General features: G+C 42.2%; 1 protein-coding gene across 1 annotated transcript in view; it reads left to right on the plus strand.

Moving 5' to 3' along the window:
* Positions 1–23,894, plus strand: part of LOC106579138 (zinc finger protein 385C) — a 153,190-nt gene that overhangs the window by 57,219 nt on the left and 72,077 nt on the right. Inside the window, exons 2-3 of the mRNA XM_045702571.2 lie at positions 14,765–14,913; positions 19,612–19,735. Coding sequence (XP_045558527.2) covers positions 14,765–14,913; positions 19,612–19,735 — 273 coding nt within the window. The remainder of the gene's footprint in view (positions 1–14,764; positions 14,914–19,611; positions 19,736–23,894) is intronic.

Consider the following 23,894-nt stretch of genomic DNA (forward strand, 5'->3'; position numbering starts at 1 on the left):
CCCGCCTGTCCAGCATCACTTCTCTGGACGGTTCTAACTTAGAATTTGTGGACAACTACAAATACCTAGGTGTCTGGTTAGACTGTAAACTCTCCTTCCAGACTCACATCAATCATCTCCAATCCAAAGTGAAATCTCGAATTGGCTTCCTATTTCGCAACAAAGCATCCTTCACTCATGCTGCCAAACATACCCTCGTAAAACTGACTATCCTACCAATCCTCGACTTCGGCGATGTCATTTACAAAATAGCTTCCAATACCCTACTCAACAAGCTGGATGCAGTCTATCACAGTGCCATCCGTTTTGTCACCAAAGCCCCATATACTACCCACCACTGCGACCTGTACGCTCTCGTTGGCTGGCCTTCGCTTCATAATCGTCGCCAAACACATTGGCTCCAGGTCATCTACAAGACCCTGCTAGGTAAAGTCCCCCCTTATCTCCGCTCACTGGTCACCATAGCAGCACCCACCTGTAGCACGCGCTCCAGCAGGTATATCTCTCTGGTCACCCCTAAAGCCAACTCCTCCTTTGGTCGTCTCTCCTTCCAGTTCTCTGCTGCCAATGACTGGAACGAACTACAAAAATCTCTGAAACTTGAAACACTTATCTCCCTCACTAGCTTTAAGCACCAGCTGTCAGAGCAGCTCACAGATCACTGCACCTGTACATAGCCCATCTATAATTTAGCCCAAACTACTACCTCTTCCCCTACTGTATTTATTTATTTTATTTATTTTGCTCCTTTGCACCATATTATTTATATTTTATCTCTGAACTTTCTTCAAACTACAAATCTACCATTCCAGTGTTTTTCTTGCTATACTTTATTTACTTTGCCACCATGGCATTTTTTTTGCCTTTACCTCCCTTATCTCACATCATTTGCTCACATTGTATATAATCTTATTTTTTTTTCTTATTTTTTTTCTACTGCATCATTGATTGTATGTTGTTTTACTCCATGTGTAACTCTGTGTTTTTGTATGTTGTCGAACTGCTTTGCTTTATCTTGGCCAGGTCGCAATTGTAAATGAGAACTTGTTCTCAACTTGCCTACCTGGTTAAATAAAGGTGAAATAAAATAAAATAAAATAAAATAAAAAAATAAGTGTTATGCTTTTTGTGAACGTTTATCGTGAGTAATTTAGTAAATTCACCGGCAGTGTTCGGTGGGAATGCTAGTCACATGCTAGTCACATGCTAATGTAAAAAAAGCTGGTTTTTGATATAAATATGAACTTGATTGAACAAAACATGCATGTATTGTATAACATAATGTCCTAGGGTTGTCATCTGATGAAGATCATCAAAGGTTAGTGCTGCATTTAGCTGTGGTTTGGGTTTATGTGACATTATATGCTAGCTTGAAAAATGGGTGTCTGATTATTTCTGGCTGGGTACTCTGCTGACATAATCTAATGTTTTGCTTTCGTTGTAAAGCCTTTTTGAAATCGGACAGTGTGGTTAGATTAACGAGAGTCTTGTCTTTAAAATGGTGTAAAATAGTCATATGTTTGAAAAATTTAAGTTTTTGCATTTTTGAGGTATTTGAATAACGCGCCACGGGATTACACTGGCTGTTGAGTAGGTGGGACGCAAGCGTCCCACCTAGCCCATAGAGGTTAAAGTAGTCAACAGTTTAGTATATTGTCCCATATTCCTAGCAAGCAATGATTACATTAAGCTTGTGACTCTACACACTTGTTGGATACATTTGCAGTTTGTTTTGGTTGTGTTTCTGATTATTTTGTGCCCAATTGAAATGAATAGTAAATAATGTATTGTGTAATTTTGAAGTCACTTTTATTGTAAGTAAGAAAATTATATTTTCCTAAACACTTCTACATTAATGTGGATGCTACCATGATTACTGAATGAATCGTGAATAATGATGAGTAAGTTATAGACGCACAAATACTGTATCATACCTAAGACTTACTAACCTCCCACCATTACAATAACAGGGGAGGATAGCATTTTTGCAGGGGGGTATGATATTTGTGCATCTGTAACTTTCTAAACTATCGATGCCAGCTACCCAGCAAAGGGCTACCTGTCATCAGCATCTGGCTCCTCAGAGAAGAGGCCATACCCCAAACTATATAATAAAATACTATATTGCATTCCGTCTCAGTTGTTCATTCAGTTAAGCCTGTACTCGATTGAAATTACAGTACAACAGAACAGATGAACAGGGATTACATTTACTCGCAAGGGTGGCCTAAAAAGAGCCTCATGTATGTGCGTGAGGCTCTCAGGTGTTCTGGCTGCTCTATTCATAGAATGTTCCCCTGGACTGTACGAGTCCCTTGAGAGTAATAAATAATAACAATGCCTTTGTAGGGCCTTCGAGACCCTCAAGGGGCGGTGCTGTCGTTTTAAGTTATGCTTAAATGACTGGTAGGTTACAAAATACACAAACATGGGAAAAGGGTTACATAGTGCAAGTTTCAACCCTTTATGGAACTGCTGTCAGTCCCTTGTTCTGTCAGTGGGTTGTTCCAATTACCAATTATATGATGCACAGCCCTCATTTATCAAATCCCATTGATAAACGAGGCACCCTGCCTGATGTGGAAAGGATACAGTCAGCCCATCAAACAGATGGAGATAGCAGGTGGAGAGAGAAAGAGAAGGGGAGAGAGAGAGAAGGAGAGGGAGGGAGGCAGGGAGAGAACGAGAGGGAGGGAGTAAGAGAGAGAGAGACAGACAGAGAGAGACACTGCAAGAGAGAGAAAGAGCAAATAGGGAGAGAGAAAGAAAGAGTGAGGGTCTGTAAATTTCCCCTGGCACTCTGTAGAACAAGGAGACAGTTTAAAACCTTCCCATCAGCTCTCTCTTGCTCTCCTGTAATTTGGCCCTGCCGGGGTCGCTCATTCACGGGTCACCACCGCACGGTGCTAATCGCTTTCCCAGAAGGCCTGTGTGAACGGCTGAGGGGCTGCACGAGGTGCTGACTGTTCCATTGCATGCAGCTGTTGTGGACTGTAAAAGATTACTGTATTCTGATATAGTCGTCAGGGCAGAGGAAATGGGTAGTGTGTGTGTGTGTATGTGTGTGTCTCATCATGGATTATACTAGCAGTTGACAGACAGGCCCTTTAAATGTTTTGGTACATTGTTCCCTCAACAACTGGTGGAGGGTCAGTTGTGTTGATCGTAATCCTAGATCATTTATTAAGGCCCTCAGTTGTCTACATGTATGTGCTCATGTATTGCAAAGCCTACTAACTAGCCAATGCGACTTGTGAATCAGCCCCTGACAGACAGGCCCTTATAGACCCAGTGTAGTAAAAAAAAATGTATGGTGACATCACCATGCTCTAAATTAGATACTAGACCAAAAAGAAATAGAGTTCCAAACCTCTGCCAATAACAGCTAATTTTCAGTTTTCCCCTTCCCAGACAGTCCTAGCAAAATTCTTGCTTAAGAAAATTATTTGATATTGAGATAAAAACAGCTGCATTGGACCGTTAACAGCTGATCTAGGGACAGATATTGTTTGGCTCATACTGGTACGAATATGGGCTAGGTTAGGGAAATAACATTATTCCGTTGACCAATGTGTGGTCTATGCACATGTCTAAGTTAGAGGGAGGACATTTCAATCTAAAATAAAAGTTTGTCAGATGTTTTCATACTTTAAAAGTAGTGATCTGATAAGACAAATCCACTTTCGTAGAGCCATCCATATGCCACAGTATATACAGTGGGGAGAACAAGTATTTGATACACTGACAATTTTGCAGGTTTTCCTACTTACAAAGCATGTAGGAAATGTGTTTTGTGGTGCATGTGTAAATAGGAAATGTGTTTTTTGCATATCCCACTCCCCATGAGAAACCCTCAGAGAGTGGGATCAGAGACAGGGATAACTACAGTGGGGAGAACAAGTATTTGATAAACTGCCGATTTTGCAGGTTTTCCTACTTACAAAGCATGTAGAGGTCTGTACTTTTTAATCATAGGTACACTTCAACTGTGAGAGACGGAATCTAAAACAAAAATCCAGAAAATCACAGTGTGTGATTTAAGTAATTCATTTGCATTTTATTGCATGACATAAGTATTTGATACATCAGAAAAGCAGAACTTAATATTTGGTACAGAAACCTTTGTTTGCAATTACAGAGATCATACGTTTCCTGTAGTTCTTGACCAGGTTTGCACACACTGCAGCAGGGATTTTTGCCCACTCCTCCATACAGACCTTCTCCAGATCCTTCAGGTTTCGGGGCTGTCGCTGGGCAATACGGACTTTCAGCTCCCTCCAAAGATTTTCTATTGGGTTCAGGTCTGGAGACTGGCTAGGCCACTCCAGGACCTTGAGATGCTTCTTACGGAGCCACTCCTTAGTTGCCCTGGCTGTGTGTTTCGGGTCGTTGTCATGCTGGAAGACCCAGCCACGACCCATCTTCAATGCTCTTACTGAGGGAAGGAGGTTGTTGGCCAAGATCTCGCGATACATGGCCCCATCCATCCTCCCCTCAATACGGTGCAGTCGTCCTGTCCCCTTTGCAGAAAAGCATCCCTAAAGAATGATGTTTCCACCTCCATGCTTCACGGTTGGGATGGTGTTCTTGGGGTTGTACTCATCCTTCTTCTTCCTCCAAACACGGCAAGTGGAGTTTAGACCAAAAAGCTCAATTTTTGTCTCATCAGACCACATGACCTTCTCCCATTCCTCCTCTGGATCATCCAGATGGTCATTGGCAAACTTCAGACGGGCCTGGACATGCGCTGGCTTGAGCAAGGGGACCTTGCGTGCGCTGCAGGATTTTAATCCATGACGGCATAGTGTTTTACTAATGGTTTTCTTTGAGACTGTGGTCCCAGCTCTCTTCAGGTCATTGACCAGGTCCTGCCGTGTAGTTCTGGGATGATCCCTCACCTTCCTCATGATCATTGATGCCCCACGAGGTGAGATCTTGCATGGAGCCCCAAATCGAGGGTGATTGACCGTCATCTTGAACTTCTTCCATTTTCTAATAATTGCGCCAACAGTTGTTGCCTTCTCACCAAGCTGCTTGCCTATTGTCCTGTAGCCCATCCCAGCCTTGTGCAGGTCTACAATTTTATCCCTAATGTCCTTACACAGCTCTATGGTCTTGGCCATTGTGGAGAGGTTGGCATCTGTTTGATTGAGTGTGTGGACAGGTGTCTTTTATACAGGTAACGAGTTCAAACAGGTGCAGTTAATACAGGTAATGAGTGGAGAACAGGAGGGCTTCTTAAAGAAAAACTAACAGGTCTGTGAGAGCCGGAATTCTTACTGGTTGGTAGGTGATCAAATACTTATGTCATGCAATAAAATGCAAATTAATTACTTAAAAATCATACAATGTGATTTTCTGGATTTTTGTTTTAGATTCCGTCTCTCACAGTTGAAGTGTACCTATGATAAAAAGTACAGACCTCTACATGCTTTGTAAGTAGGAAAACCTGCAAAATCGGCAGTTTATCAAATACTTGTTCTCCCCACTGTAGTTATCCCTGTCTCTGACCCCACTCTCTGAGGGTTTCTCATGGGGAGTGGGATATGCAAAAAACACATTTCCTATTTACACATGCACCAAAAAACACATTTCCTATTCACACATGCACATGTGTGAAATAGGACAAATGTAAGCACCAACCTAATTATCTTATTTTATATTATAGCTACTGTAGGGTTGCACATTTTGGGGAATATTCAGAGGTGGAAACTTTACGTGGGAATTAGCGGGAATATATGGGAATTAATGGGAATATATGGGAATTAATATTAATACAATTTAAATGTGAATGTTTTTTTGCATTGGATATACAGTTGGTCGGAAGTTTACATACACTGAGGTTGGAGTCATTAAAACTAGTTTTTCAACCACTCCACAAATTTCTTGTTAACAAACTATAGTTTATTTCAAACTCGTTTTTCAAACTTGTTTTTCAACCACTCCACAAATTTCTTGTTAACAAACTATAGATTATTTCACTTATAATTCACTGTATCACAATTCCAGTGGGTCAGAAGTTTACATACACTAAGTTCACTGTGCCTTTAAACAGCTTGGAAAGTTCCAGAAAATGATGTCATGGCTTTAGAAGCTTCTGATAGGCTTATTGACATAATTTGAGTCAATTGGAGGTGTACCTGTGGATGTATTTCAAGGCCGACCTTCAAACTCAGGTCCTCTTTGGGAAAATCAAAAGAATCAGCCAAGACCTCAGAAACAAAATGGTAGACCTCCACAAGTCTGGTTCATCCTTGGGAGCAATTTCCAAATGCCTGAAGGTACCACGTTCATCTGTACAAACAATAGGACGCAAGTATAAACACCATGGTAACACGCTGCCGTTACACCGCTCAGGAAGGAGACGCGTTCTGTCTCCTAGAGATGAACGTACTTTGGTGCGAAAAGTGCAAATCAATCCCAGAACAACCGCAAAGGACCTTGTGAAGATGCTGGAGGAAACGGGTACAAAATCATCTATATCCACAGTTAAACAAGTCCTATATCGACATAACCTGAAAGGCCGCTCAGCAAGGAAGAAGCCACTACTCCAAAACCACCATGAAAAAGCCAGACTACGGTTTGCAACTGCACATGGGGACAAAGATCGTACTTTTTGGAGAAATGTCCTCTGGTCTGATGAAACAAAACCAGCTCTGTCAGGAGGAATTGGCCAAAATTCACCCAACTTATTGTGGGAAGCTTGTGGAAGGCTACCTGAAACGTTTGACCCAAGTTAAACAATTTAAAGGTAATGCTACCAAATACTAATTGAGTGTATGTAAACTTCTGACCCACTGGGAAAGTGATGAAAGAAATAAAAACTGAAATAAGTCATTCTCTCTCTATTATTCTGACATTTTACATTCTTTAAACAAAGTGGTGATCCTAACTGACCTAAGACAGAGACGTTTTACTAGGACTAAATGTCAAGAATTGTGAAACTGAGTTTAAATGTATTTGGCTAAGGTGTATGTAAACTTCCGACTTCAACTGTACACACACAGAAGACGCGCTCAGAGTAGACTAGACACACACAATACGCACACACACACTCAACCCTGCTCCTTCTCTAGTTTCCCAGCTGCCAGCTGATCTGGGAACAGCATTCTGTCACCATCTTTATGAGGTGCAGAGAGAGGGAGGGAGGGAGGGAGAGGGGGAGGAAGGGAGAGGGAAAGAGAGAGAGAAAGAACATGTGGGGCATAAACCATCCTTTACAGCCTGCTTTTATGTGCCTGTCTGAGACACATCATGGTTTTATTATCTTTCCCCACTCGGGACAGGCTGATGAGTGCTAGTATTTACAGGGGTAGAGATTTGCTGGGCCATCATCTATGGGGGTCGTCTACTGTATATGGTGGTGGGCACATAGCCTCATACAGTATGTGTGGTGCTGGGTACATAGCCTGTTTTAAAGCTAATTTCCCATTTTAACATGTGGCAGAGAAAAATGTGTATATTTTGTTTGTCTAATTGCAGGAAATTAGGTTTTCAACATTTTCTCTCAGCCCCAGGGCAAAATGTGTAGAATTACCCGAAATAGCTTTGAAACAGACATTTGACACTTTTTGTAATGGGGTTGAAAGAAAATTTGAAGTTTTAAAACTAATTTCCTGCAATTAAACACATTTTGCCAAGGCTTGGGCCTTGTTCTTATGCGATCTGACATGCCAGCGGTGGTGCGCCGCTGCTAAATGCATATATGGGGAAACACTGCATGTGTGTGGTGCTGGATACCTAGCCTCATGTGTATGGTGCTGGGTACATAGCCTTGTGTGTGTGTGTGTCATACTGGCTGTACAAGACATTAAACTGTTAGTTTGTTTCTACTCAGCCACTGTTGGCAGGTGAGTCACACTCTGTCACCAGGAGATCAGCCAATGATTGGCGACCTCTAATGGGCTGCCTCAAGGGAAATCCAAAAATGTTACCGGTAACTTTCAAAATCATCAAACTTTCAAGGACTTTAGGTCATTTTCATAACATGTAAAATATTAAATAATATATAAAAATAAAAAAATATTATGAAAAATAGAATGAGAAAGCAGCCAAACATTATTCTAAATATTGCCTAACCCATCAACTTAGTGAATACCGTTGGTGTTTCATTTGAGGGTTTCAGCATGGAATATCCTTCATATTTTTACACGCTTTTATTTATTTTACTATGTCTGTCTGTAAGTTTTTTGATGCCGAATTGGTGGCAGTTGTGAAAAAAGGAAATCGTTGGAGTTAATTGCAAATTCTGTCATTGTTGATAAAAAAATGTTTTTCTTAATTACCCTTACAAAATATCACACGAAAAAAATCACATTCCAGCAACATAGCACCCTGCATCCAACTGCTGATTTGCATCTGAAGCTAAGTGGGGTCGGTCCTGGTTGGTCCCTGGATGGGAGCCCAGATGTAGCTGTAAGTGGTAAGAAATAAACATGTGAGAAAAAAAAGTAATGTATGGGAACGGGAAAAATTAACGTCTAATCAAATAAATAATAAGCTTCATGTGAAATTTTTCACTCGTGTCCAAAAACAAATGACATAAATTTTTCCCTTGTCAATTATTATACATTTTTTCTCACATGTTTATTTTCCACCACTTCCAGCTACATCTGGAAATCCAGGGTCCTATCCTGCTTAGCTTCAGAGGCAAACCAGCAGTGGGATGCGGAGTGCTATTTTGCTGGATTGAATGTGCCGGCAGGAAAGAGGGAAGAATTTTGTTTAATAAAGTATCATCCAAAAGAAATCACAGAACTATTTTTTGCATCCATTTAAAATGTATTTGTTCTCGCATTTAAAAATGATTTCCTTGCAATATTTCGTTTTGCTATCAATACTGTTGGGTTAATGTTTTGCTTTCAATATCATTATTTTGTTCTCGACTTCAGAAGTTTTGCTTGATAAATGGCACAAAAGTAACTCACTCACTAGAGGATTGCACCATATAATAACACTATTACTCCATTAAAGGTGTTTAAAGCGGCAATTTTTTATTGAAACGTTAATAAAGAGGACTCCCCGCCACAGTTTCAGTAAAAACCTGATGAATGGGCTGGAGAAATATAACCACACTCAAATCCATAGACTATGCAATGGATGCAAAGACTGACCATCCATGATATAACAAATATAGTTTTAACCATATTTTAACAGTGGTTATTTACTTTGTTTACAAACATTGGAGTTAAAAAAGCTTATATTATGAGTTCTGACGGGGTACAACAGTTGAACTAAGCTCGAGGCATTTATACATTATGTTCTTCAAGAATCAATGGGCACATGTGTAACGGCCGTCTGAAGGAGTAGACCAAGGCGCAGCGTGGTTAGTGCTCATCATGGATTTATTTTGATCTGAACACTGAAACAAAGAAACCAATAACGACAGCCAAACAGTTCTGTAAGTAATACAAAACAGAAATTAAACCACCCACAAAACCCAAAGGAAAACAGGCTACCTAAGTATGGCTCCCAATCAGCGACAACGATGTACAGCTGTCCCTGATTGAGAGCCATACCAGGCCAAAACAAAGAAAAACAAAACATAGAAAAAGGACATAGAATGCCCACCCTAGTCACACCCTGGCCTAACCAAAATAGAGAATAAAACCCTCTCTATGGCCAGGGCGTGACAACATGTCATGAATTTCAAAAGGATGTAGCAACTAAGGATAGCCCCTTTAACAGGCAGTGACTATCAAACAGCAAAACGATGTCGCTATTTGAACGTGATCCATTATCGTGCTCCAGAAAATGTATTCTGTCTGTCACGTCCTGACCAGTTTAGGGATTATTTGCTATTGTAGTTTGGTCAGGACGTGGCAGAGGGTATTTTGTGTTTCGGGGTGGTGGTGTATGTAGTAGGGTGTTTGATTTATTAGTTCCGGGTTTTGGTCTATGTTTTGTATTTCTATGTTCTTTCTGGTTTGCTGTATTTCTATGTTTAGGTTGATGGGGGGGTTGGACTCTCAATTGGAGGCAGGTGCTTTCTCGTTGCCTCTGAATGAGAATCTTGTATATGGGTAATTGTTTGGTTTGGTGTTGTGGGAGATTGTTTCTTGTTTTGCCTGTGTGAGCCTGACAAGACTGTTTTGTTGTTCGTGCGTTCTTCATTTTGTTATTCTCTTTTTATTTTAAAAATAAATAACAAGATGAGCATCCACATTCCTGCTGCGTTTTGGTCCTCTATTCCCGACGACAGCCGTTACACTGTCCACTGTTCCGCAAATGTCCCGCAAAATGTTTTCCTTGTCCCGCATTTTGGCTTTTTGGATGTGGTCACCTTAATTCCACCGGTGGAAACATTGCTACTGCAACATGTTAACACCATCTTTTCACATGTGAGGAAAATAGTATTATCTCATAAATCTCAGGATCAATGCACAATTCAATTTATTTAGGCTGAGCTTTTGGTCGTCAGACCTCAAGTGAAACTGCAAACTTGACATGTGTTTTTTTTTGTAAGGTAGGCTATTTTCTCTTGAACCCTACAGTAAGTACAATAGGTCTGTCTATATACTAGACTCATCTTCTTCTTCCCCTACTGTATTTATTTATTTTGCTCCTTTGCACCATATTATTTATATTTTATCTCTGAACTTTCTTCAAACTACAAATCTACCATTCCAGTGTTTTTCTTGCTATACTTTATTTACTTTGCCACCATGGCATTTTTTTGCCTTTACCTCCCTTATCTCACATCATTTGCTCACATTGTATATAGTCTTATTTTTTTTCTTCTACTGCATCATTGATTGTATGTTGTTTTACTCCATGTGTAACTCTGTGTTTTTGTATGTTGTCGAACTGCTTTGCTTTATCTTGGCCAGGTCGCAATTGTAAATGAGAACTTGTTCTCAACTTGCCTACCTGGTTAAATAAAGGTAAAATAAAAAAATATATACTAGATATATATATATATATATATATATATATTAGTTAAGAATAAATTACCAAGATTTACATAGATTTACAAAAATCTGTTAATTACCAAAATAACAGAAACTTATGGTAACTTTGCGGTAGTTTTGCAACCCTAATTGTGCTGGAGAAACAGGCGGTAGCTGGCTCTTATGTACGCTTCTGTGAGTGCATGTACTTGCTTGTGAATGAGTGTGTGTGATTGTATGAGTACACTTGCTTGCATGTGTGTTTTTGGTAGACACCGCAGTCAATAGAACATGCTCTGGGTGGCACAGCTGGCCCTCTCCTGTGCCAATCACTGATCCCACTTTAGAGCCACCCATTGCTCAACGTTCGCTCACTACAGGGCAGGCACTAGCCAACTACCCACACAGGTGCCAGGCAAAGAGAGTGGACAATCATTGCCAGGGGAAACTCTGCCAAACCTTAACCGAACTGGCCGAAAATCACTTTGTTAAGCGGTTAGTGGTGTCCAGATGCGTTGGTCCTCATTCTAAAAGCCTCCTGTGTATTATTATATGCAGGTTTTCATTCGAACTGATTCCATAATGATAACTTACTATCTGAGCTGCTGAGTTAATGGTTATGTGGATGGGACTGCCATATTTGTTTCCACATATTCAAGGCTATGTAACGGCCCAGTTATTTCCCCGAAAGCTACAAAGTAGTAAGGAATCGTCGAGCTCTCTCTTTTTGGGTGTTCTCATGTTGCCTTTTATTAAGCATGTTGTCAAAGCTAGCTAGCAAAACCCTCCCTCCGCCGATTTGCGTAAACGTGGGATTTTCTGATCTCTGGTCGCCGAGCTCATACTCTCCAACTGTTACGTCGCTTAATGTATCCTTGTGTCTCCTCCCCCCATTGAAAATGAATGGTTTCCAGTTGTGAGTTCGCTAGAGGTAATGCCTTCTGGTTTTAAATGGGACACTTTTTAATACAATATAATATATGGTATTTAGCAGACGCTTCTATCCAAAGCGACTTAGAGTCATGCGTGCATACATGATTATGTATGGGTGGCCGAGTGGGAATTGAACCCACATCCCTTGCAAGCGCCATCGCAGTGTTTACCCTGCCGTTGTATAGGGCTCTGTTCCCTCTGCTTCAATTGGTTTCAATTGAACATTTTGGTTAAGGTCCTAGATGCTAATTTGGGGGTCTTTGTGCCCCGTCCTGGAAAATGATCTAACACTTACATAAGGCTATTCAGCTTACTCATACAGTAAGTGTTCATTCAGTGCCAGCACGGCAACCTTATAAAAACATCCAGGCTACCCTAATTATCACACAACCTTGAAAAGCCTCTCTCTTTATCATTCATTTTCATTCCATGACTTAGCTTCTTTCATAATATTCCTTCACTCATTTCATGTGTACAGTGAATTTCAACTGAGCTTCAAGTATAACCTCCACCACTGTAACGATTGCGCTGAGAGTCGGGAAGCAAGTTCAGGGAGTGAGTGTTTTAATAAATAAAATAAACAATGAACACGATAGACAAACAACGCACCGACATGAAACAGAGTCAATAACACCTGAGGAAAGAGCCAAGGGGAGAGACAGATATAGGGAAGATAATCAAGGAGGTGATGGAGTCCAGGTGAGCGTCATGAGGCGCAGGTGCGCGAGAGGATGGTGACAGGTGTGCGGGATAATCAACAGCCTGATGACCTAGAGGCCGGAGAGGGAGTATACGTGACAACAACTAAATCATTATCATGTTAATTATAACGCTATTATCGTTTGAAAGCACAAAGCAAAATATTAGTATTTGTGTTTATTATGGATCCCCATTAGTTCCTGCCAAGGCATCAGCTACTCTTCCTGGGATTTTTAAAACAAAAGTTGGATATCATCCATCCCACCTCTTTTTAGTTCCACAATAATTAGTGCTGTAGTACATTAATTAAGGCCATGTGAATTAACGGAGTTCTATTTGACCAAATGAAATGTTCAAACTAGTTTGCAAGCCCCTTCAAATTCTTTAATCGCACATGTATTAACTCTGATCAATTTATCTTACACCAACATTGCAGCATTACAGTACCAACTACCGAGTCTTGACACTGCAAGATAAGAATCATCTTTCGGCTTATTTCTAATAGATCGCATACTAAAGTTTATTCCTCAGACGAACAAACCAGGAATAGCTTTCCTTTGAAAGCGCGTAAGTAACATTGATTCCCTGATTACACAAGATTGACAGACAGCAAAGATGTGGAGTTTATGTTATGAAATTAAATCAAGGTTGGTACAAATGTCGCCGAGTCATCTGCGTGTACGCTGATCAACATATCTCAAACCAACATCGCACCATGGATTGTAAACTGTCATGGTCAAAACATATTGATGCAACAGTAGCTAAGATGGGGAGTCTGTCCATAATAAAGCGCTGCTCTGCCTTAACAACGCTATCATCAAGGCAGGTCCTACAGGCTCTAGATTTGTCGCACCAGGACTACTGTCCAGTCGTGTGGTCAGGTGCCACAAAAAGGGATTACAGTTGGATAGCTACAGGATAGCTAATATTCATAATATGCATGTCAATTTCTCCTGGCTCAATGTAGAGGAGAGATTGACTTCATCACTACTTGTATTTGTGAGAGGTATTGACAGGTTGAATGCACCGAGCTGTCTGTTTAAACTACTAGCACACAGGTCAGACATCCATGCATACCCCACAAGACATGCCACCAGAGGTCTCTTCACAGTCCCCAAATCCAGAACAGATTATGAGAGGCGCACAGTACTACATAGAGCCATGACTACAAGAAACTCTATTCCACATCAAGTAACTCACGCAAGCAGTAAAATCTGATTTAAAAAAACAGATAAAAATACACCTTATGGACAGCGGGGACTTTGAAGAGACACACACACGTGGACAGACACATGCATGCACACACACGATAACATACGCACTATACACACGTACACATTAATTTTGTGTTGTAGATATGTGGTAGGATAGTAGTGGCCTGAGGGCACACACTTAATGTGTTATGAAATCTGTTGTGAAATGAATTGTAATGTTTTTAAAATTGTGCTGGGATGGAACAAAAGACTGCACATCCAGATGCTCTCCAGGGCTGGAGATGGATATCGAAATAATGGAGAGGTTGTGAGATTTCCTCTTGAACTTCCCGCCATAAAGATGAACTGTGCACCTCTGCCCCCTTGTGGTTGTTATGGAAATATTCACACTAAGGCTCCATAAGCATTATGTGGCCCATGTTTGAGGTCTATTACCATCGTGCACCCTACTCTCCCCCACCACTTCAATCTATATAAAACTCCATCGAATGTAAACACATTTTAAGAGCCATTTAGTTGTTGCACATATGCGTTATCAAGACTGCTCCTTTTAGAAATGATTCATTGCATGGGGCAGTATAGCATTTTGTAAGAACATGTGAAGAATTTGTGTATATGCAAATAAGGCACATATACTTTTCTTTATTTTATCAACAAAATATTAAACAAGTACCTGATATAGTAAGAAAATGTATACATTTGTGCATTATTAAAATGAGATTTGAAAATAAATATCATCCCTGAATCCTCTCCAAAATGCCTGAACTCCATTATGTTGTCCATGCCAGGGCAATGTTTTATGTGCTATAATTCAGTCAATATTTGATGGATTTGAACAAATGTAGAAGTTTGAAGTGTCTTTATCCATTGTCCAACTGTTACACTTATCAGTATTGTATTTGAACCTTTTAACAATTTTGACGACCATTGCTACAATAAAGGAATCTTAATCTGGTTGATGCTAAAATCGATCTTGTGTCTCAGCCTTAACTGATCGTAATTTATTTACCTTTGGTTGAACTCTCCCAGGGATGAAGAGGCCCAGGAGCCCCGCGCTGCTGGAGAATGTCCTCCCGCCGAAGGGCGAGGAAGAGGAGGAGGATGAAGAAGAGGAGCGAGCCGCCCCGGGGCGGAGGCCTAAGCGGGAGAGGAGACAGAGCAGTGTGACTCTGTGTGAGGTGTGTGACATCCATAGGAAAAATAAGGACATGTCTGGCTCTGTGTGTGTGTCTGCGTGCGCACCTTTGTGTGTGTGCGCCTGTGTGTGTCTGTATGTGTTAGGGATACATACGATACAGGAATGATACTTTTAGTTTAAAATGATTCGGTGCGATTTGGTATGATTGGTGGAACGATTCAATACGTTTCGATTTGATTCGATGTGCTAACATTTTTTGCAGGAACATATTCATTTTCCATTCTAAATTAAAATCTGATACTGATTGAGTTCAGGAGCTGGGCCTTCAGAAAGTATTCATACTCCTTGACTTAATCCACATTTTGTTGTGTTACAGCCTGAATTCAAAATGGATTAAATAAATATCAATTCTCACCCATCTACATACAATACAGAGAAAGTGAAAACATATTTTTTGAAATTTGTGCAAATAAAGAAATACCATGAGCACTTACCACGCTGCACCTTGGTCTCCTCCTTACAACGGACGTCACAGAAGATCCCACCACAAAAAGACCAAGCAGCGTGGTCCGGAGCAATGGACCTGGGAAGACATCCTGGACGGAAAGGGATCCTGGACGTGGAAGGAGATCCAGGTTGGATGGCATCGCCTCCCATGGGAACAGGTGGAGGCAGCAAGAGCAGAGCAGCGACGAGACGAGGAACTAGCACGGCAACGACGGAAGCACAAGACGCAGCCCCCAAATGTTTTTTGAGGGGGGGCACACGGGAGATTGGCAGAGTCAGGGTGGAGACCTGAGCCAACTCCCCATGCTTACCGTGGGGAGCAAGTGACTGAGCAAGCATCGTGTTATGCGGTGATGCGCACGGTGTCGCCAGTGCGCATTCACAGCCCGGTGCACTCTGTGTCAGCGCCCCGCATTTGCAGGGCTAGAGTTAGCATTCAGCCAGGAAGGGTGGTGCCAGCTCAGCGCTCCTGGTCTCCAGTTCGCCTCCAGTGAGTCTCTCCAGTCTGGTACGCCCTGTGCCTGCTCCTCGCACTTGCCCTGCGGTGCGTGTCACCAGTCTGACGCCACCTGTGCCAGCCCCACGCATCAGGTCTCTAGTGCGCCTGCCCAGTCCGGTGTGTCCTGTTCCTGCTCCTCGCACTCGCCCTGAGGTGCGTGTTACCAGTCTGGCGCCACCTGTGCCAGCCCCACGCATCAGGCCTCCAGTGCGTCTTCCCAGTCCAGAGCTTCCGGCGACGTTCCCCAGTCCGGTGAGACCTGTTCCGGCTCCACGTAAGAAGCCTCCAGTGATGATCCATGGTCCGAAGCCTCCAGTGATGATCCATGGCACGAAGCCTCCAGTGATGATCCATGGCCCGGAGCCTGTAGTGATGATCCATGGCACGAAGCCTCCAGTGATAATCCATGGCCCGGAGCCTCCAGTGATAATCTATGGCAAGAAGACTGTAGGGATGATCCATGGCCCGGAGCCTGTAGGGATGATCCATGGCATGGAGCCTGCAGCGACGGTCCCCTGTCCGGAACCTCCTGAGACGGCCCACAGTCCGGAACCTCCTGAGACAGTCCACAGTCTGGAACCTCCAACGACGTTCCCCAGTCCGGAACCTTCAGCGATGCGCCCCAGTCCAGAGTCTTCAACGAAGGTCTGCAGTCCAGAGTCTTCCGCGATGGTCTGCAGTCCAGAGTCTCCGGCGGCGGTCTGCAGTCCAGAGTCTCCGGTGATGATCTACGGTCCGGTTCCTCCGACGACGATCCACGGTCCGGTGGCACAAAAGCAGAGAGATCAGTTCGAGGAGCGGGGGCTACGCCCCGAACCGGAGCCGCCACCATGGGTAGATGCCCACACGGACCCTCCCCTATAGGTTCAGGTTTGTGGCCGGGAGTCCGCACCTTTGGGGGGGGGGGGGGGGTACTGTCACGCCCTGACCTGAGAGAGACGTTTTATTTCTCTATTTTGTTAGGTCAGGGTGTGGGGTGGGCATTCTATGTGTTGTATTTCTTTGTTTTGGCTGAGTATTGTTTCCAATCAGAGGCAGCGTCTATCGTTGTCTCTGATTGGGAATCATACTTAGGCAGCCCTTTTTCCCTCCTTCAGTGTGGGATCTTGTTTTTGTACAGCTCTGTGTAAGCCTGCAGAACGTGACGTTCGTTTTCCGTTGTTTATTGTTTTGTTTTAGTGTTCTGAGTTAAATAAAGAAATATCATGAGCACTTACCACGCTGCACCTTGGTCTCCTCCTTACGACGAATGTCACACGGCTTGTCATAACAAAGGGGTTGAATACTTATTGACTCAAGACATTTGAGCTTTTCATTTTTTATTCATTTGTAAAACTTTCTAAACGCATAATTCCATCTTGACATTATGGGGTATTGTGTGTAGGCCAGTGACACAAAATCTCAATTTTATTTCATTATAAATTGAGGCAGTAACATAACAAATGTGGAAAAGGGGTGTGAATACTTTCTGAAGGCACTGTATACAGGTGGCTACATCCACCTGTATGCTGTGTGTAGCCACCTGTACTAAACCATAGGGCAGACAGCATCTACCACTATCAGATTAGAGGGGGCATTTTGTCCCCCCACTTTTTATCTGAAATTCCAATCACCCACTGATTAACCTGTCATTTTAGCAGATAAAAAGTGTTTTGAGCTAGTAATGTATCAATATATATCTTTAGAAATTAGCAATGACATAACCAATTAATATAACACCGTTTGGGATTTCACCCCCGTCTCAAAAGTAAATGATTTTGACCGTTTGGAGCTGCTCTTCTCCTGCTCCAACCATAGGCCTACAGCGCAGCGTGTAAAAATGATTGCTGTCCTTGTTATGAAATTACAACTTTAACCTGTTCATGTCAAATTTACCAAATGCACTGTTTAAAACTTTTTCATACCCAGGCAATCCCTGGGTGAAAAACTTGAAATTCACTACTTTAATTTATCTACTCGCTCTGCCCTCATATTTAGCCTCACATTGAAGTGTTTTACCATTTTCTTTTCAGGACAACCAGGGCTACATGTAGAACACAAAACTATTTGACATAAACAGTTGCATTCATGAAATGTATTGACAACAAAAATAATAAGGTCTGCCAAGCAAAAACTGGATTAATAAGGGATTCATAAGAATGCTGTATACACAGAAATTGTTTTCTCAGTGGGAAATTAATATTCAACTAGTCAGTTATAATTGTGTGGAGTTTGGTGCTTGTGACAGCAACTATGTGAGCTTATTACAGTGTTATGTGCAATTATTGTTTCTGATATTCTATTTAGAACCCTTACCTTTTAACAACTCTTGTGTGGTCTGTGAGCTTCATAGAGCAAAACAGATTACATGTGCATGTTCATGAGAGTTTCAGCTTTTCATGGTAGGGTCATTATAGTTTGACAAACCTTTCAGACTTAACAGACATTTGTGAGAAGAACCTTTTTCGGGATCCGTCCATGTCTCACAATCACTGCTGTTGTTCAGCCCTCATTAATCGCACAGGCTAATGGTTGGTATTGGCAGATGCAGAATAAATATACAAAATCCAATGCAAAAAAATATGTCTCTAGCTCAAACACACAATGTTAAAGAGGGGTTGGAAGCACTAAATCACGCCGACGTGACCGTGGGATTCAAGGACTTTAAAGCAGAACTACCAAAACAATTTCTTATGCTAAACCTGGCAGTCGAAAAGCCCCAATCAGCAGTTAGATGTGCAATCAGCAAGATGTGAGTTGTGTTCACTTTGGTAGCCTACACAATTCCGCCAGTAAAACACCATTTTCTACAGCGCATTTACTAACAATGACCAAGCAAATTACATTGGTTGTCACCCAACTAATAAAGCCAATAATTTGACATTGTGAAAGTCATTTTACAAGCATTTGAATACTGAAGATGTACGAATATTAGATCAGGGATAGGCTCTTTTTGGCGCGAGCAGCTGCGTTCTGTAAGCACAGTTGTTATCTGACTTGGACATCAATGACTGTCTTACGCATTTGCGTGCTTAGTTCGATAGCTACTGAAGGAGAGGACGCATCAATTCAGTCCCAAAAACATAGAGGTATTTTCAGCAGAGGGAAATAAAATTCTATGAGAAAAAAACATTAGTGACCGGCGGTTCGAAACGCTTGAATCAATTTTCTGATCGATTCATGCTACATTTAGTTCGGTTTGGGCTGGGGACATTTTGTTAGTCCCCACAAGGTCAAATGCTATTTCTAGGGGGTTTAGGGTTAAGATTAGAATTTGTGTTAGGGTTAGAATTACGTTCAGGGTTAGGAGCTAGGATTAGTTTTAGTGTTAGGGTTAAGTTTAGGTTTTTGGGTTAAGGTTAGGGTTAGGGTTAAGGTTAGTGTAAGAGTACGGGTTAGGGTTAGGTTTAGGGTTAGGGGTTAGGGAAAATAGGATTTGAATGGGACTGAATTGTGTGTCCCCACATGGTTAGCTGTACAAGACTGTGTGTGCGTGTGTGTGTGTGTGTGTGTGTGTGTGTGTGTGTGTGTGTGTGTGTGACAGCGAGGAGCCATGCAGTAGCCTACCTGCTGGGAGCACCATAGTGAACGGACATGACCTACATTTTTTGTAATGTTGTTTTTTTGTCCAGCCTCTGTGTCAAGGTGGATACAAAACCACAGAATTAAATATCACATATCATTCTAATACTATTAAAAGTACAGTGTGCATAGAATGTATATCTATGTGTAAAACCATCTCTCTTTTCCAAGGTGTGTAACATCCAGCTTAATTCATTGGCCCAGGCCCAGATCCACTACAACGGCAAGACTCACCAAAGAAGGCTTCGCCAGTTCAATCTCGCCAAGGCCTCCAACGCCACGCACACATACACAGGTACTGGACACACACACATTTCAGTGTTGTGTGGCAGTTAGCTCACCTGGCTGCTCCTCTCTCTTTCTCTGCTGGTCTAGCTTGCATCTAGGTTGGTGCTCCCCAAATATGTGTGTGACTGTATATGCATAAGTGTGTGTGTGTGTGTGTGTGTGTGTGTGTGTGTGTGTGTGTGTGTGTGTGTGTGTGTGTGTGTGTGTGTGTGTGTGTGTGTGTGTGTGTGTGTGTGTGTGTGTGTGTGTGTGTGTGTGTGTGTGTGTGCCATGACCTTGCTTCTTTGGAGAAGAGCACTCGAGTCTCGGTCACTTTGTGTGAAATTAGACCAAAGACAACTGCACCCTTGAAACACTAGGTAAAAAAACAAGGGGTAAACAATATATAACTAATCTCTCAAGAGATAGATAAATATGCAAAATAAATGTGTAGGCTGGCTCACTGCAAGTAAAAATCCTAAAAAGAACAAATATTTGAAGTAAAATAAAAGGCAATTTATTCTTCAAATTGCTGACTCACAGACAGCAAAAAGAGGTGTCTCGCGGTTGCTTATTTCTTATTTCCATCATATCCCAACTTCTGTTTCTGTGACAAGCCATTAATTAACTGGAATCATCTCCCTGTGTCGCTCAGTCAGCCATACTGGGTACGTTCACAAGCACACAATAATGCAATTATTGTGAATATTCAGAATAACATAATATACTGCTAAAAAAATAAAGGGAACACTTAAACAACACATCCTAGATCTGAATGAAAGAAATAATCTTATTAAATACTTTTTTCATTACATAGTTGAATGTGCTGACAACAAAATCACACAAAAATAATCAATGGAAATCCAATTTATCAACCCATGGAGGTCTGGATTTGGAGTCACACTCAAAATTAAAGTGGAAAACCACACTACAGGCTGATCCAACTTTGATGTAATGTCCTTAAAACAAGTCAAAATGAGGCTCAGTAGTGTGTGTGGCCTCCACGTGCCTGTATGACCTCCCTACAACGCCTGGGCATGCTCCTGATGAGGTGGCGGATGGTCTCCTGAGGGATCTCCTCCCAGACCTGGACTAAAGCATCCGCCAACACCTGGACAGTCTGTGGTGCAACGTGGCGTTGGTGGATGGAGCGAGACATGATGTCCCAGATGTGCTCAATTGGATTCAGGTCTGGGGAACGGGCGGGCCAGTCCATAGCATCAATGCCTTCCTCTTGCAGGAACTGCTGACACACTCCAGCCACATGAGGTCTAGCATTGTCTTGCATTAGGAGGAACCCAGGGCCAACCGCACCAGCATATGGTCTCACAAGGGGTCTGAGGATCTCATCTCGGTACCTAATGGCAGTCAGGCTACCTCTGGCGAGCACATGGAGGGCTGTGCGACCCCCCAAAGAAATGCCACCCCACACCATGACTGACCCACCGCCAAACTGGTCATGCTGGAGAATGTTGCAGGCAGCAGAACGTTCTCCACGGCGTCTCCAGACTCTGTCATGTCTGTCACGTGCTCAGTGTGAACCTGCTTTCATCTGTGAAGAGCACAGGGCGCCAGTGGCGAATTTGCCAATCGTGGAGTTCTCTGGCAAATGCCAAACGTCCTGCACGGTGTTGGGCTGTAAGCACAACCCCCACCTGTGGACGTCGGGCCCTCATACCACCCTCATGGAGTCTGTTTCTGACCGTTTGAGCAGACACATGCACATTTGTGGCCTGCTGGAGGTCATTTTGCAGGGCTCTGGCAGTGCTTCTCCTGCTCCTCCTTGCACAAAGGCGGAGGTAGCGGTCCTGCTGCTGGGTTGTTGCCCTCCTACGGCCTCCTCCACGTCTCCTGATGTACTGGCTTGTCTCCTGGTAGCGCCTCCATGCTCTGGACACTACGCTGACAGACACAGCAAACCTTGCCACAGCTCGCATTGATGTGCCATCCTGGATGAGCTGCACTACCTGAGCCACTTGTGTGGGTTGTAGACTCCGTCTCATGCTACCACTAGAGTGAAAGCACCACCAGCATTCAAAAGTGACCAAAACATCAGCCAGGAAGCATAGGAACTGAGAAGTGGTCTGTGACCCCACCTGCAGAACCTCTCCTTTATTGGGGGTGTCTTGCTAATTGCCTATAATTTCTCTAAATGTTCCATATTGACTGACCTTCGTGTCTTAAAGTAATGATGGACTGTCGTTTCTCTTCGCTTATTTGAGCTGTTCTTGTCATAATATGGACTTGGTCTTTTACCAAATAGGGCTATCTTCTGTTTACCACCCCTACCTTTCACAACACAACTGATTAGCTCATACGCATTAAGAAGGAAAGAAATTCCACAAATTAACTTTTAAGAAGGCACACCTGTTAATTCAAATGCATTCCAGGTGACTACCTCATGAAGCTGATTGAGAGAATGCCAAGAGTGTCCAAAGCTGACATCAAGGAAAAGGCTGGCTATTTGAATAATCTCAAATATAAAATATATTTTGATTTGTTTAACACTTTTTTGGTTACTACATGATTCCATATCTGTTATTTCATAGTTTTGATGTATTCACTATAATTCTACAATGTAGAAAATAGTAAAAATGAAGAAAAACCCTTAAGTGAGTAGGTGTTCTAAAACTTTTGACCGTTAGTGTACTCACTGTCCAGCTCAACCAATCAGCAATTGACAAACAGTGATGTCTAGTACAGGGGTGTATTCACTAGGACCCAAACGGAAGCAAACGGGGCGAAATGGAGAGGGACCTACCGGAATGAGAAACTCTAGTTTTAGTTGCAAAACGTTTACTGTTGCAAAATGTTTTGTTACGGTTTGCTACGGTGTGCACTAATCAATAGGTTTTGATGTGCCTATTGGACTACTTATAAAGCTATTAATGATAAACTCTCACAATGCATTGCGTCACATGACCCTTTGCGGTAATGATTACGATAATGATTGTGGTGAGCCACCCCTGCCTTCTTGGATCATCATCAGTAGAATTTTATGTAACTGTAGCAAATTGCATTGGATATTTTTAGACATCGGTTTAATGTCTTGGCTCCTTCATTGCCAAAGGCATTCCACAGGTAATATCTTTCACGATGTAAATCTCTGTGTGTGTGTGTGCGTGCGTGTGCGGGTGTGTGTTGGCTAAGTGTAGTATAGTAAGGAGATTCTTGTAGTGGTTAAAGACCTTCACATATTTAGAAAACACTGAATCTCTCCTTTTGAAGTCAGACGGTTTGTCATAGTCGTGCATCTCGTTTCCAGAATGGCTCTTTACCCTCCAGGTAAAAGTTAACCTTCCACACGGACCTAGGATCAGCTCACCTGCCCAAAACCTTACCTTAACCTGTTGAGGACAGATGTTCCGCTAGCGGAACCCCATTCCACCTGCGGAACCCCTAGCCAACAGCCAATGGCATCGCACGGCGCGAAATACAAAACCAACTAAAATACCACAATTCAATTTTCTCAAACAATCAACTATTTTACACCATTTTAAAGATAAGACTCTCGTTAATCTAACCACATTGTCCGATTTCAAAAAGGCTTTACAGCGAAAGCAAAACATTAGATTATGTCAGGAGAGTACCCAACCAAAAATAGTCACACAGCCATTTTCAAAGCAAGCATATATGTCACAAAAACCCAAACCACAGCTAAATGCAGCACTAACCTTTGATGATCTTCATCAGATGACACTCCTAGGACATTATGTTATACAATACATGCATGTTTTGTTCAATCAAGTTCATATTTATATCAAAAAACAGCTTTTTACATTAGCATGTGATGTTCAGAACTAGCATACCCACCGAAAACTTCCGGTGAATTTACTAAATTACTCATGATAAACGTTGACAAAATACATAAGTTATTTTAAGAATTATAGATACAGAACTCCTTTATGCAATCGCTATGTATGATTTTAAAATAGCTTTTCGGCGAAAGCACATTTTGCAATATTCTGAGTACATAGCTCGGCCATCAAGGCTAGCTATTCAGACCCGCCAACGTCGGGCAGCCTAAACTCAGAATTACTATTAGAAAAATTGGATTACCTTTGCTGTTCTTCGTCAGAATGCACTCCCAGGACTTCTACTTCAACAACAAATGTTGTTTTGGTTCCAAATAATCCATAGTTATATCCAAATACCTCCGTTTTGTTCGTGCGTTCAGGTCACTATCC

The sequence above is a fragment of the Salmo salar genome, chromosome 19, assembly GCF_965601325.2.
Source record: "Salmo salar chromosome 19, fSalSal1, whole genome shotgun sequence".
Classification (NCBI taxonomy): Eukaryota; Metazoa; Chordata; class Actinopteri; order Salmoniformes; family Salmonidae; genus Salmo; species Salmo salar.